The 16,961-nt window shown below is 33.7% G+C and overlaps 2 protein-coding genes across 2 annotated transcripts in view; one reads left to right on the forward strand and one right to left on the reverse strand.

The window, feature by feature from the left end:
• The first annotated feature begins 6,108 nt into the window (after positions 1 to 6,108).
• Positions 6,109 to 6,988, forward strand: LOC127845962 (major centromere autoantigen B-like). The gene is made up of 2 exons (XM_052377140.1): positions 6,109 to 6,477; positions 6,614 to 6,988. Exons 1-2 carry the CDS (start codon positions 6,109 to 6,111, stop codon positions 6,986 to 6,988), a joined length of 744 nt encoding a protein of 247 aa, XP_052233100.1.
• Positions 6,989 to 8,675: 1,687 nt separating this feature from the next.
• LOC127845470 (early endosome antigen 1-like) overlaps positions 8,676 to 16,961 on the reverse strand; it is a 79,401-nt gene continuing 71,115 nt past the window's right edge. Inside the window, exon 11 of the mRNA XM_052376400.1 lies at positions 8,676 to 10,555. Coding sequence (XP_052232360.1) covers positions 9,353 to 10,555 — 1,203 coding nt within the window. The 3' untranslated portion in view covers positions 8,676 to 9,352. The remainder of the gene's footprint in view (positions 10,556 to 16,961) is intronic.

The raw sequence follows: 16,961 nt of genomic DNA on the forward strand, positions 1-16,961 counted from the left end.
ATTCTTACAAAATGATTGATACAGTTGTCAGCTCTTGTTTATAGATTAGGGTCATGTTTGTTAAGAATTATGCAAAATATAAAAGCAATATGACAAGGTACATATACAATATTTGAGGTGGTACGCAAAATTTAACATAGATTTATCAATTATATGTATATTCGAAGTGGAGAAAGGACCATAATTCTTACAAATTGCTTGTTACAGTTGTCTTCCCTTATTTATAGATTGGGCCCATGTTGGTAAACAAGTATGTACAATTTGAAAGCAATATGTCAAGGGACATTGAAAATAATTGAGGTGGTACGCACATTTTAATATAGATTTATCAATAATATGCATATTCTAACTGAAAAAAGGATCATTATTCTTACAAAAGGCTTGATACAGTTGTCTACTCTTGTATATAAGTTGGGGTCATGTTGGTAAAGAAGTATACACAAGTCAAAAGCAATATGTCAAGGGATATAGAAAATATTTGAGGTTGTACGCAAACTTTAATATCCCAACGCTCACGCAGACGCAGACGCTCACGCAGACGCCGACGCCGGGTTGAGCAGAATAGCTCAACTATATATATTGCATATTTAATAGTCGAGCTAAAAAGGTTGTATTGCAGAAAAACAAAAAAGGTTCTTAAACCATGAAACTACTGGAAGGGATGGACAACAATTGCAAACGCATACAGTTCAATTTAAAAACATTATCAAGTATGAATATAAAAACAAAGCAAAGTTCTGATCAAACATTTAAGGTCTTTTTGACAACTATAAGGTATACTTGATAATAATAATCTATAAATGCTGAGAATTGGTCTTGAACTATATTCACTCACGAATCTGAGACTAATCAGGCTAAGAAAAAAGAATATTCTTTTAAGTTTAATTGTTGGAAAATGGCTTTGATGTTGAGTCTGAGTTGGCTTTTATCAACTGTTATTATACCACTCTAAACATCATATATTAAGGAACATTTTTAGCCAGTACATGTATATACAATAATACACTCTTTACTATTTTTCTCTTAATTCTAAATCTTTAAGAATTAGTTTTTATAATCTTCTATTTTTTCAGATAAAAGAAGGTCACACGAAAAAATTCAAATATGTAAACTAGGTCCTTAGGTCAAATTGAAAAAACGTTTGTTTACACTATTTTATAATTTGTTAACAAATGTTCTCGAAAAAAATGCATTTGCATAAATATTATCTCTATCAAACTCGGGACTGATTTGAAGAGAGAGCTTGTGTACTCAATAGACAAATAACATGCATACGGTAATAATTATCAAAGTTAACAATATTTAAATTTCAGTTCACTTGCAAACAACTAATACGACTACAAAGTTACCAAACCACATACACATGGTACACTGTTACTGTTGTATCTGATTAACATTACTTTGTTAGATACAATACTTTCAAAATCAACCAACACTTAGACAGAGAAGGAAGTTCCTCTGAAGTGATAAGAGATTTTTTTATTTGTACATGCGGTTCTTGAATAAAATTTTAAAAAACATTGTATTTTAACAAGTCATATTATCTTAGCTAATAAGCAATCAACAAAAACAGAAATGATTTATGATGTGGAGAAATAAACGTCTTCAACGTTCTTAATACAATTCATCATAAACACTTAGTAAAACTTCGACATAAGTATGCAAGTGCATGGTTTCTTACACCCTTGAAAGAAGTGCCGTTTTGTGATGATAAATAATTTAGCAAATGCAAGCATCTGTTGGTGGAAGAGTTTATGAGAATGTATTGATGATTAAAACAATTTTAAAATACAAAGGTTGTTTAATTGCTTTATCTTTTTGTTAATTTTTCTTTGCATTCTTTTTATATACCAATACTAGTGTTCCCACACAGACCAAAGCCGACAACAAATGACATAACTCTATCAATCGTTATACATCGGCTATCCTCAGACTCCTCTGTAAGATAGGTCTCGTGGCCAACGGTCGCCATCTTTCCTTGTATTTCTACTTTATTACCCAAAAGGTTATCAGTCTATTGTTATGAGGCTGTATACATCGCGCGTTGAACTAGCGCTTAACTCTTTCCCGTAACCTTGATGTTAAGAGCACTGTCATCGTTCATTTGTGTTGCATTTTGACATTTATTGTCCACTTTTGAAAATGAATTTACGTTGATAACGAAACCAACCAAAGCGAAAGTGAAACTGGGTGCATGACGTTTCACGATGTAAAATCTTAATGTTTGTTCAGTTTGAGGAAGCGAATCGATCACAGACAATTGAATATGTATGCAATACAGACTAACATTGCCGAGTGCAGTACTGGCTACCAAATACTAATCATGAAATGTCATGTATACATTTTTTGTATCCAAATAATATCTGGGTTGATCATAAATATAATAAATGCATGTGTGTGATTACATTCGCTGTATCTATTGGTAAATACCATGATATTGGTAAATTAAAAAGTTTTTTCTTTCACAAAAATTTACATTTTCTGTTTTATTATTATCATTCAGGTAATGTAAAATTGCATCATTATCATTATTAAATATTCTAAAAATTGAAAAAAAATCTAAAATTATCATGATTATTTATTTTAAAGTAGAATTTAAAATTTTGCTCATTATTTTTTATGATTGTCCACAATTGCTTGATTCAAAATAAAATGTATTAATAAGGGTTTAAGTATTTAGTTTTAACATATATATTTTTAGTTTGCATTTAAAGTTCTAACTACGTACATCTATTTGAAATGCTCCTGAGTAAGTTTTCTGGGCCTAAAACCAGTACTTGGGTGTCTCTAGGAGAGTCATTAAGAATGCTCCCACAATAGGGATAAAACCAGTGATCTCCTGGTGGACACCACATCCATAACACATCAGCGACTTTTGAATATTTTAGTATTTCAGCATTATATTAATATAATATTGCTACATAATTTTTGAAAATGATTCATTTGCATGACTAAATAAGTCTAAATGCATCCAATTTTAATTGCGTATACCCTTACATGCATGATTGATAACTACCTGTACTTGATTATTAGTAACAAGTTCACTTTTTACAGGTATACTTGATAATGAATAATATATATATATATATATATACAGTAGATTCCACTAAATTGAATATTGCAAACTACAATCCAGCGTAGAATCTCATAAATGTTTAAGGATACGCATCGTATCAACTATTTTGACAGACGCGCTCTATTGACTTTGTTTGTTTTCATTTCACACCATACATGTATGCAGCGTCTGTCAAGCGTCATGTGTAGTATGCGGGCCAAGTACAATGCATACACTGGAGTCTTCGGTTAAAACTGACGCAAATCACAGTTTGCAGTCAGGCGCAAACTTTCGAATACAAACTGTCGAGTAGCACACTTCAACAGTTTGTTGCAGATTAGAAACAACTAAAGAGTTTGTTGCCGATTTTGTTTTCTCGTCAATGTCAATGTACATCTAAAATTTGATGTAACCTGTGAGTGAGTGAAAATTACGAGTGGATTATTTTCAATGCAACGTGTAATGAATATCAACCAACTATATGTGCTTTTCTATGCGTTTCTTGAATAAAACAAGTTTATGTAGCAATTTTTTTTAACAATATAGCTTTGAAATAGGTGAAAAACACGATAACATACATACACGTATATGATAAACAGTGATAACATTGGAAATATAACTGATTCTGTATAATTGAATACTCCGGATAATTGAATGTTCGGATGTGACAAATGAGCTATTCAATTAAACGGAATCTAATTTATATATTTAGAAATCAGGGATAATTATTTAACTGTGTTAGCTATAATCGTATTACTGTTAAAACAGATTTACATTTGTATAATTCAATTGTTGCGGATGCATCACAATTAAAATGTTATGTGTATAAAGTAATAAAGAATTCATAACAATCATAAACTGTGCCATTTTTTCAGTATTGTGCGAAAGGATTTGAAGTGATTTTGTGTTTTTGAAATATGAGTTATGTGAATTTGAATTCATATATCACACTGTGGTGATTTTTCTCTTCAAAAAACCCTGTTAATTTCATATTCACAATGTATTATTGAAATATTCATTTGATTTTTTAGTACAAATAGTTTCATTTTTTGAGTATTTAAAAAATCTAATTAATTTGGTTTTGATGTAAAATCAGTTTGTATATGCAAATGTCTATTTCACTTATATATTAAAACAGCAAATTATTCATTGTTGAAAAGATTATTCCAAGTTTATGTCTTATTCCAAATTTGCATAGTGAAGTTAATTGAACATTGTATTGAACTGTATGGGAAGCTATATTTTATTTTTTATTTTTACAAAATGCATTATTTGTACCACAAGTAGACCATATAAGGCCTGCTGCTACTAATTAGGCAATGGTATGCATTTGACACTGTTTTTGTTGTAAATAAATAACTTGTATTATTTCTACACTTGACTTTTTTTCTGACTTTTTCGACGTTTTTGCATAAGAGTGTATTTATGCATTTTAAAATATACTTCAAACACACTAAAAATCACTTTAACCCTTTACCACTTAAATACGTATTCTCACGCATTTGAAGTGCCTTAGAAAGTTATTTATAATTTAAGACCTTTCCTTCTAGCTAGATGCAAGATTTTAAAGCTGCATCTCCAAACCTTAGATAATGAAGAGCAGCAAACAGCGTTAAACCTGAATAGACTGCTAGTTACTCGCTGGCTGTTCTGGTTTTATGCTGTTTTCACATAGCCATTTCAACTTTGACTCTGAGTGGGTAAGGGTTAACATACTTATTCCCTGGTAAAGTGTATTTGTGATGATAAAAAATACACTTGAAGAGTTTTTATGCTGGAAAAATGCAGAAAAAATACATTTGTTTCTGTTACAAGTTTGTCTTGTCTAAATTTTAAAGTGTATAAAATGCACATTTTATCCAAAAAATACAATCCCAATACTGTTACATGTTATGGGCATTAAATGTACTTTTTCTTGTAATTAAATGCTTTTTTTTAAATGAAGTCATCTTTTAGTAACGTCTTTTAACAATTAATACAACCCTTTTATATAAATTTATTTTCTTTTGAAATGTGACACTTAAATAAAATTTGCACCACTAATATGAGATATTATTTGTGCTCATATGCTTTTTCATTACACTATATGATATCATTTGTATAAATCATGTGTTCTGCTTAGAAAAAAATAAGTATCTGCCACTTCTGTTTTGCTGTATGTACATAACCCGTACAATTCATTTGAAAGATCAAGAGATGAACAGCAGTGCACTACACCCTGCTCCTTTTTACAGCAGAATTGCAATGACTCGAGGTGGCGATTTCTCGAAAACTGGCGATTACTCGAGAACTAAAGGTCCAAAAAAGTTTCCTTCAATTTTAAGATTAAAATACCCGCAATAACTCAAACATGCGATTTTCGATAAATCGAGGATGAGTGCTGGTCCCTGCAAGGCATTTCACACCTAATTAACTGGCAATTATTCGAAGACACTTTCTCGTCTAATCAATGCTTAAAATATTCGAGTTGTGAAAACAGCGCAATCAAGCAAACAAAAAACGCTTGATTAGCTGTGAAGTTAGTCGCAGTTTGAGAAACACTGCAAATTGTCTGCCTTTGAGATGCAGATAAAAGCAACACAGTTTTAATGATAATTGAATAATTACCAGCAATCGATAATTATGATAAAATGTATTGTATTAAAGAGAGCGTAGCAGAATATACATCGGAATCTCTTAACTGATTCCTTCTTGACCTTTGCGCTACATCATGGCAACTCAGAAAGAAAATAGTCGTACAAATTATCAAACTCCTGAGCAGTCAAGTGAAAGTTCCACTTGTGGGGGGAATAGCTAGATCAGCAAAGCTTCTGTGTCCTATATTGGGTAATGAAAGTAGTGGCCACCCTTTGATATCGTTTACTGGGAAAACGGCCATAAAACGCAATCAGGAAACACGAACAATAGAGGTTAAGTTCAAAGGAGCTTGGTCTCGCAGACTTTAAAGCAACTACAGGGTGGCTTGACCGGTTCAAACAACGTCATGGCATCCTATTCCTGAAGATATGTGGGGAAGCAAACAGCGTCGACGAGAAGGCGAAGTCTCTAGAAGAATGGCAACAAAAGCTAAAAGCATGCTGCAGAACTATAATCCAGATGACATCTACAACGCCGACGAAACAGGGCTCTTCTTAAAGATGCTGCCGGACAAAACCAACGACTACAAAGGGCCAGACTGCAAGGATGGAAAGAAGAGCAAGAATCGCATCACTTCACTCGTCTGCGCAAACATGAGCGGAACTGACAAAATGCCGCTCTTTGTTATCGACAAAGCGCACAAGCCACGATGCTTCAAGAATGTCCGGACGCTACCACGGCCTTACACAGGTCAAAACCGTGCCTGGATTGACCAGCAACTTTTCACTGAATGGATAACCAACATTGACAAGAAAATGCGCCGAGCCCACCGCAAGATAGCTATGGTTGTGGACAAAGCAAGGCCCACCCCAAACTGAAGACGCTGACAAATGTTGAGCCGGTATTCCTGCCGCCGCACAAGACTAGCAAGACACAATCGATGGATCAGAGTGTCATGCAAAACTTGAAAATACACTACAGGAAGCGGGTCGTCATAAAACAGATAAAGGCCATCAAAGACAAGAAAAAGCTGGCAACACACTCCTCGACGCCCTGAACACCCTGCAGCAATCGTGGGAATGTGTCACTGCGACCACTATAAGAAACTGCTTGCAACACGCAAAGTTCGAGGTTCCCAACATAACCACACTGAACAAATTAGAAGAATACGACGAGCTTGACGACATCCCTCCATTACGCCTGGCATCACTCGGCGTATCAGCATCCTACCTCAGCAAATTCCTCGGATTTGTAGACCCCACTCCAACAGCCGAGTCCTTAACCGACGAAGACATCCTGAGCGAAGAACGCGACAAATCATCAGACGAAGAAGATGACCTAGACGACCAAGGCTAAGATGAAGAAAATCCCCCAACCCCACACCCAACGAGGCCACCGAAGCGCTATATGTGGTCCGCTGATTCTTCCAAGCAACGCCTAACACATACCGGGAACTACAGAAGCTCTGCTTTCTATGGCGAAAATCTGACGCCATCATTTCCTGGTAGCTAATGGGTTGCGACAGTCTTAAATCTTAGACTTTGCAAAACATAAGTCTGACTGAATGTAAATAAAATACAAACTGTGTAGTGATCATGTTGTTTTCCTATTTCTTTCATGCGCATGTACGTACTTGTGTGCTTTTTTTAAATATGCTACGTGTACAGAAAATAGTGTTTGAACATGTATGATTATATATGTGTTATGTGTGTATGTTGATTAAATTAAATGAATGAACAATCATTCTTTTTGTGTAGTTTAGTATACTGTAACCTTAAGGGATTTTTACAAATACTTTTCTTATCCAAGCACCGTCTTACATGTAAATACAGCGTTTGCGGTCAGAAGTAAAGCATCACCAACCGAAACAATGAAAACAAACAATACGATTGATTTCTCGAAACCTGCGATTACTCATGCATCAAGGTTAGTCCCGTGCTACCTGGAGTTATCGCAGTTTTATTTGATGGTTATAAGTCCCCAATTTTATATGGTCATGGGCAATTTTGCAGATTTGACAAATAAGTCTTTGGAATCCCAGAGGCAGAGTTTCCTCTTTCCTCTTACTTGAATTAAATGTATTCCCAATCTACATTGCTCTTTGGGAAATCTTCGCTGGTCACATTATTCAACTAAATTGTTTTAACTGTGTAGTTATTATATTTTATAATTGTCAGACAACATCTCTCTTCAAAAGTGTAACACGTTTTGCTTCTTGAATGCAGAAACATAACATCTGAGTGCATCAAAGCATCAAATGAAAAACATGTAAAAGTAAAAATGGCAGTAAAAATCACTCGATAATGTGCCTTAAATCTGAGATGATATGGTTTTGTATATTAATTTCTCATAAATAATGTGACCCATAGTTGTATAATTGTTTAGTCACATGCATAAGTGGTGTCATAATAGAATTTTAAGCATTATAACTTACTAAAATTAACGTGAAATTTGGTGTTTTTTTACAAGATCTGTTAGTGTTGAAAAGTTAGCATGAAACATAGTTGCTGTAATTGACTTTATTTAAGTGACAGTTCGTTTAACAGAATTGGTTGGATGCAAATGCAGATATTTCATGTTTTGTGCAGAGGACAGTAGCAAGAAAATGAGTTTCAAATTGTTTAGTAAATAAGTAAAAAATGAAGTTAGAAGGACAGAATCATCAATAATTATATTTATTGATTATATAAAAGTGTTGCTGGCATATTAGATATTGTGTCTATCTAGCTAACAGAAGGTCCCTGTTTGATCCCCACTTTGTTTACGCGAGGGCTCTTAAAATCTTAAAATAATATGAATAGGTAAAGATAGGGCTGAGTAGGCCTTGTTGATTTGGGGTTTATAAACCTGGAGTCAAATCGACCAAGATTTTAGGCCCAGGTCAAATAAACCCGAGGCCGAATGAGCCTGCTGTACTCTGAACAAGTATTGTTTCTACCCAGGAAACAGACTTGAGTTTCCTTCAAAGCTAAAGACTTTCAGTTCAATCTATCTAAAATAAAAATAAAAAATTAATAATAATATGCAAAAATAGACATTCTGCACAAGTTCAATTATTTAATTAACCCATTTACCTGTGAACAGAAATCTTGATGGTAAGTGAACTATATCAAACGCAACATAACTATGAATTACTAGTATTTAGAATATTACAATATTCCACAGAAATGATTCTGATGATAATTCTAAACGATGAAGAATTATAAGATATTTCTCAATTCAATTTCCACCAACATTTCACTACCAGCTTCGAACACAGTTCAAAATAACACTATTCAACTCTAGAACCGATCCATATGTACTAAATTTCTCAACTTTTCATATTTCAAATCGTCTTCCACTGTGTTTTTTTCCAAGCGTCCTCCTGATTAAATCACTTACCCTGACATGTACAAACAGCGAATGAGTTCAAAAGATGCCGACCATTAATCCAGAGATTGATTTATGGAATAAATCGTCTGCTGACAGAGTGATAAATCTGTCTGATATTGTTTATAGGCTATTTAACCAAATTATAATGCAAAATAATATAGATAAGTTTTTCTTCTTTTGATATCATGGACTTCTTAATTGTTATGATATGAAGTAGGAATTCAATTGATTTGTTAATTTTCATTAATTGAGAAAAACAATTATTATGTGTATGTGTCCAAAAACGTAGAGTTATTACGGTATACATATATTGTTGATATGTAGTCATAGTTCATATGATATGACATTTTACTGAATTAAACATTTAGAGTCTTTACTGTCTTTCAAGTCTTGTTCAAGTTTTTGTTTAAATTCTTCGTACAGTTGTCGCTCCCGTTGATGTGAATCTTCTTGTTGTTTACGCTCCCGATTAGATATCATTTCATGCAACTTAAGCTCACTTTTAAATTTTTCTTCTTTTTCTTTAAGCTCTGTTTTATATTTGTCTTCTTGTTCTTCGCGCTGCCTTTGAAGTTTCTCTTCTTGTTCTTTGCGCTTGTTTCGATGTTTCTCTTCTTGTTTTTCACGCTCCTGTTGACGTGTCTCTTCTTGTTCTTTAAGCTCTCTTTTAAATTTGTCTTCTTGTTCTTTAAGTTGTCTTTTATATTTTTCCGCCTGTTCTTTGCGCTCCCTTTGATGTTTCTCTTCTTGTTCTTTATGCTCCCTTTGAAGTTTCTCTCTTTCTTTTTTTTCAAGCTCCTTTTGATATTGTTCTTGATGTTCCGCTTTAGCAGCTTTTTCCTCTAAGTTTTTCTTTTCGATCTCTGTTAGACGAACTTCATATTCCAACTTTTGAATCTGCTGTTTAGCTTCAGCAGTTTTAATATTTTGCTCATTTATGTTCTTTTCCAAGTCTCTTTTGTATGTTTCAAACGTTTCACGCCTAACTCTGAGGAGCTCTTCATTGTGCTCAATTTCAGCCTTTTTGGCAGCTTCAGCAGCTTTTGCTGCTTCTTCAGTTTTAGCAGTTTCAGAAGCTTCAGTTGTTTGTTTAAACCTTGAACTGAAGTAAGGAGTAACCTTTTTCGCATTTTCACAGTCAATGAAATTTACAATGTCTTCTAGTATTTCATTTTTTTCTTGCAGTTCGGCCTTATTGTCTATGTACAGCCTCTTATCTTTGCAATACTTAAGCACAGATGTAACTGGATGTTTGGCCTGTATATTGGAACGAAAACGCTCTTCAAATTCCTCTTCACTTTTAGAAAAAGTCATAATTACAAAAGCGTAATCATTAGCATCATCTCCAAAGTACTTCATGGGTTGCAAAAATTGGTATTTTACATCTGATATCTTATTTGGATTAATAACAAAGCAAACTGCATGAAACCCTGGCTGCAGTATTTTCTCTGTTTGTAAGAGTTGTTTCGTTAAATCTGCCTCACTTTGGACGGAGGGATTCTCCACAGGAAATTCCGCTATCTGTATTTTACGACCATTGATTACCTCACTCTAAAAATACAAATAATGAAAAATTCTTCATTTGAAACATTATTCATATATGTATTTCACCAGATAAAATGAAGTCATATAACCTCCTCACCTGATTACTGATTATGCCTTTTTGAAAAAGTATAGGTTTTTTTCTTCACATCTCTTAGTTTGTCAGGTTTGGTCATTAGAGCATGTGATTTCTGCATTATATCTAGAGAACTCTTCTACCTATGATCATGCCTATTGGTATGATTTTACTGGAAAGTAAAATGATGGTACCCATTGATTGTTCGGTTAACTGGTTAAAAGTCATGGCCATAAACTTATGACATGGAATGTAGGGATTCCGTCCTTTAAATTTAGTCTGGAGCCTAACTTCCCATCATTCAAATAATTATAACCCCATTACCATTCGTAATGGGAACATAAAGGAGTCACTTTGTCCGATCTTCAAAAACTTGGTCAGAATTTGTATCTAGATGATGTCTAGGTCAAGTACAAATATTGTTAATGCCGGGTAAAAAACAAGGTCACAGGGTTACTTAGTGCGTTTGAAACCGAAAGTTTGTCTGGTCCATAACTATGTCATTTATCTTTAGATTTTAAAATGACTTAGTACATTTGTTCACCATAATGGGACGATTTGTCATGCAAAAGAAGTTTGTCCATATCTCCAAGGTGAAAGTCACACATTTCGAGTTCAAAGGTCAAAAACGGCATAAGTATGTCATTCATTGTGAGATTTTAAAATTACTCGGTACATTTTTATCACAATCAATGGCCGATGTGTCATACGAAAAGATTACGTCGATATCTGCAAGGTCAAGGTCACACTTGGAGTTCAAAAGTCAAAAATTGCTATAAATGAGCTTGTCCGGGCAATAACTATGTCATTCATTTTGAGATTTAAAAAGACTGTACATTTATTTATTTCACAGTCATTGAACGTCGTGTCATGCGAAAGAATTCAATAGTTCATAGGTCAAAATGGCCATTTATGATTATGGCATAATAATTCCTAAAAATGGCCATAAATTCGATTCTTTCGTTTTGTGAAGACAACATGCAAACTATTCTGTGAAAATGCAGCATGTGGGGGTATACATCACGTCTGTGAAAAAACTCTAGTTACCTCAAGTGTTGAGCGTTTTGAGACAGAGTTTTGCGAGATACATCTAGGAAACTATAGGTCAAAGGATAACTAAGATCACAACTTAAGCATACAGGTGTGAATGAGCAAAATAGTCCTGAACTTTTAGTTTGGATAATTACTTTGAGAAGCATGCAAGGATTAAAAAAGCATCTTTCATATATTATGCACTCAATTGTGTGCATGATGTTTGACAGCATATTATTTTATTATTATAAGCTTGGTAATTTAATTATTGAACAAGCACCTTTAAATTACTTGAGCAGAAAACGTTGCGCTTTATGGTGCAAAATGCAGGACTTGACTATGCCATAAACAAATAAAATTTACTGTCTGCGTGTCTGAGCTATAGATCATCTGCTGTGCAAGTTTTGATGAACATTATGCAGTATGTTCACAAAATATTAATTGGTTAATACATAACAGCTAAGCTGTTATCAACATCACTGGTACAGCTTGATTGTTTTTAATAGGGGCTGTAAGGGCAAAAGCAATTTTTTTGTCTTCATAGCCAATCATGCAAGAATTAATCAAACATTCTTTTTCATATATAATGCACTTACATTGTGTGCATGATTTTTGACAGCAACTTATTTCATTATTATAAGGTTGGTAATTTAGTTATTGAACAAGTACCTTTAAATAACTTGAGCAGGAAAACGCTTGGTTTTATGGTGCAAAGCTCAGGAATTGATTAAGTCATAAACAAATACAATTTACTGTCTGCATGTCTGAGCTATAGATCATCTGCTGTGCAAGTTTTAATAGACGCTTATGCAGTATGTTCACAAAACATTAATTTGCGGATACATTTCAGCTAAGCTATAATCAACATCACAGGTACAGCTTGATTGTTTTTAATAGGGGCTGTAAGGGCCAATGCAATTGTTTTTGTCTTCATAGAATGCAAGAATTTACAAAAACTTCTTTCTCAAATTAAATAATGCAATTACATTTTGTGCATGATTTTTTACAGCAAATATTTTATAATTATAAGCTTGGTAATTTAATTATTGAACAAGTACCTTTAAATTACTTGAGAGGGAAACTTTGGGTTTTATGGTGTAAAGCGCAGGACTTGATTAAGTCATCAACAAACACAATTTACTCACTGGGGGCTGACGAGGTCAAGTTTTAGTCCGTTTCTCTTCGACGTCGGGTATATGTTTTACTTCGAAACAATATGTCAATCGAAGTACAGATTGGTGGAACATTTGGTTTGTAAACAGGTAAGATTATGCTTTTCTAATAGCAAAACTCTAAATTTAAGCACAATAACATTTCATTAGTCTGTTACATCAAATTTGTCCAACAGTTGTCTGTTTTTTTCGGTTAAACATAAAATATACCACTGATTTATCAAATCGAAGTAAAGTTTCAATTTAACAAATGCAGTTTAGGTTTACAACTGTGTTTAATTGACACAATTTTACAATTTCCATATTGATCTATGTATGGTTAAGCCACTGGTGTGTTAAGAAATGTGTAGGGTGACCCAGTTATAAGAAATAAAGGCTGAATATTATCATAAGGCATGATCATGTGTCTAACATTATACGTACATGCCTTGCTACGGCAACGCTTGAGCGTGTATGCGTTTCTCCCAGAAGACGTATTGGTTATCTCTCAAAGGCGAAAGTCATAAGGTTATGTTGATATTAATACGTTCGTTTCAGAAGAGAAAGTCGCTCATTGAATACTTTGTTGGGGAATTTTGTTCAAACGACGTAATTATGCACCATCGTCTACTTGATCTGTATTTTTTTGTACTTTGCAGTGTATGTTATGATTGCCTTGAGCGTGTGAATGGGGCAAAACTATATATAGTATCATGGTTTTTATTTCTCATGACCCTGCAGACGTCTTGTAGCAGACGTACTTTGTAAAACTTGTGACAAACGTAGACATTCGTCACCATGAGCAATGTGTCTATTTGGCACACTATTTTCAAGCAATAATGATGTCTAAAAGAACATATCTATATTTCAAGCTGTAACGCATGCTGTTATTGTATATGTATGTTAACGGCGATGAGCTTTATATGCTTAAGTCAAATAAACTATTCTGTTCTGTATATTGCGTACATTACGGCCGGTAAATTACCTCTTGTTACACTGCGGTTACTTTCGGTTTTCCTTTTTCCGTATTCGTCTGCGGTTTTCCTCAAATGTTTATCACCAACTCAGGATATCTTCAACTCTTTGTTTATGTCCTTATAACTTCGAGATAATGAGAGTCGACTGTAAATCAAATCATATTGCATGCGTGCGATTACATAAGTATCATACTTGTAAAATTTAAGATTTCAGAAGAGGTAATTTGCTGGTCTTTACCAAATAGGCTCCACATTCACACGATTTGCAGGATGCGACTTTAAAAGTGGAATTAAATCATAGCGTGAAAAATGTCTCGTTTTGTTACAATCTTTCCCTACCCCTTTCATTGAAGGGTCGTTTAAATGTATAATTAACACTTTCGCCGATAGTACGATAGTACGATGGAGACAATCCGACAATGCGACAGTGCGATAGTACGATGGCGACAATGCGATAGTGCGATAATACGATGACAGCAGTGCGAAAATACGATGGCGACAGTGCGATAGTACGATGACACAATGTAATATTACGATGACGACAGTACGATAACGCGACAGCACTACAAAATGGCAGTCTGTTGTACTGCACACTGTGCTATGTCCTGAAATGGATACAGAAACTTCGTTCGGAGAAGACAGTATAGCTTTCACATTGAGAGGATGTGTAAAAAATAGCTCTGCAACTTTTGCAAAAACATATAGGAAAATAGTTATTTAGAAGTGATTTTTTCATATATTCATGTACAGTATAAGTGGACAAAAACAATGTGCAGGACATATTACTTTCTGAAATGGTCAGAAGTGGGTGGGTAGTGTAAAACAATAATTCCTTATATTAACATTCATATAAAGTTTTGAACAATGTGCACAATTAAAATAACATACGTCAGTGATACATGAACCAGTTCTAATAAAATCTTTCAAAAAGATTAAATAATAAAATGTTTTTACTTTATAAACCACTTTTTTCTTGGGGGTTGTAAGTCCTTATTTTATTGTTTTGTTCATAAATCCATTGACTCAAGCTGGAACCTACACTACTGTGGAAGATAATGTTAGAGTATTATTTAATATAACACACTAGAAACACAGAAAAAGGATACTTTTGTGCTCGGAAAAAATGTAAACAACTAGAGTAAAAAATAGTACACTTGAAAAAATATGGTGGGCCAGAAATGATAATTGAAAAAAAAATAATATGAAAGATACAGAAATAATGCAAACATTCTAATAAAACCTCTTTAATTGTATAGCATATGTTTATAATATAGAGGACATTTGTTTGATTTGGTGGATTATTGATTTTAATTCACGAGTGATCATAGAAAATAATATTTTTCACGAGTGGCGCAGTCACGAGTGAAAATAGATATTTTCTATGATCACGAGAGAAATAATATCGATATACCACCGAAGCCAACAAATTTTCTTTTTTATTTTATGCTTTCTTTCACAGTTGATACACACAGTTAAAGAGTTTAACTAAAGAATTTCGCTTGGATAATGACGTCATTTCGTTAAAAAATGACGTCATTTCACAGTCAACAGTGAAAATTATCGATAATTTTCACTCATAATTTTCACTGTTTGAAACAGTGAAGTTATCAGTTTTAATTCACTGATATCCCTCTATAAACCACCGGAAAGCATGAAAAAAAAATATATATAATGATATATCAATGTTTGTTAAAGTGATGTTTAACACTGTTTTAAAAAGATTCAATCACATGTATATTTGTCATATCTGGTCAACCATACTTTTTCCTACTTTTTTTAGACTAAAGGTGTTTACATGTTTTCTTTCAAGAAAGGATCCTTATTTCAGTGTTTCTAGTGTGTTACATTTAATAATACTCTAAATTATATTCTACAGTAGTGTAGGTTCCAGCGGGTGTCAATGAATTTATGAGCAAAAATCGAAAATAAGGACTTACAACGCCCAAAAAGAAAGTGGTTTATGAGGTGAAAACATGTGAATATTTACTCTTTTTGAAAGATTTCATTAGAATTGATTCATGTATCACTGAAGTATATGTTATTTTAGTTCTGCATATTGTTCAAAACTTATTGTAGAATGCTAATATGAAGAATTATTATTTGACTTTAATCCTCCCACTTCTGACTATTTCAGAAAGTGATTTGTCTTTAATAAAAAAATGAATCTATATTCGCTTTGTATTCTCTCTCTTTGTTCATATAACAATTACACATGTACATGAACATGGTTATACCAGGACAAATGGGAAGCACAATAGGAGGATTAAAGAGGCCTATACAAACAGATGATCAGTTAACATTATGCCGATCAATTAACATTAGGGTGTATAAATGCATGATACTTAGATTGAGTGTTATTTATATGTGACAACGTGGAAAGGATTAAAAATAGTGTACACAAGACGGTCTGAAAAGTGTACAAATACAAATCAACTATTCTCAACATACACAGACAAAAGATTGGGTCAGAAATGAGTGCGAAGGGAGAAAAAACAGAAAAGGTAGATAAGCCAGCTAAGCATTTGCTTTTTAAAGCAAATCAACCAAGTCCCTCAGCACTTAGAAGTGAACGTGCACCATAACAGCCTAGGCGCATTAGTTCAGATTCCAGTGAAAGCATGGACTTGGGAAGGCTGCAGGAGCAGATAGATATTATGTGCTCTGGCATAATGGACTTAAGAGAAGATCTAAACTATTTTGTGAAGAAAGAGGAGAGAGAACAATGTGTTGCACGGATCATGACAGGCATTGAAGCCAGATTTGTGAAGGACATTGAAAAGTTGGTGGAACGTAAAGAACAAGCGGTTAGAGAAAAAGTAGATTCCTTGGAATTTAAATACCAGTCACTCCAGGAAAATGTAAACCAACTACACAAGAATCATGCTGAACAACTTGAATCAATGGAAATACAAATGACAAAAACCTATTATTTATCAAAAGAAGCACACAAAAAGGCAAACTACAATGAATAATATTCTCGCAAAAAAAAGTTAAGATCATGGGTGTTAAAGTTGATGGCGATAAAAACTCTGAGACCCGCATAACAAAAGTTGCTAATCTCTTTAACAAGCAAGAGGTTATCCTTGAAAGGAAGGAAAGCATTGCTATCCATCGAATCCCAGGGAGAAATTGGAGTACGTAACCTTACCTCACGAAGCTGATGAACAATTCAGCGAAAT

Source organism: Dreissena polymorpha, chromosome 9 (assembly GCF_020536995.1).
Source record: "Dreissena polymorpha isolate Duluth1 chromosome 9, UMN_Dpol_1.0, whole genome shotgun sequence".
Lineage (NCBI taxonomy): Eukaryota > Metazoa > Mollusca > Bivalvia > Myida > Dreissenidae > Dreissena > Dreissena polymorpha.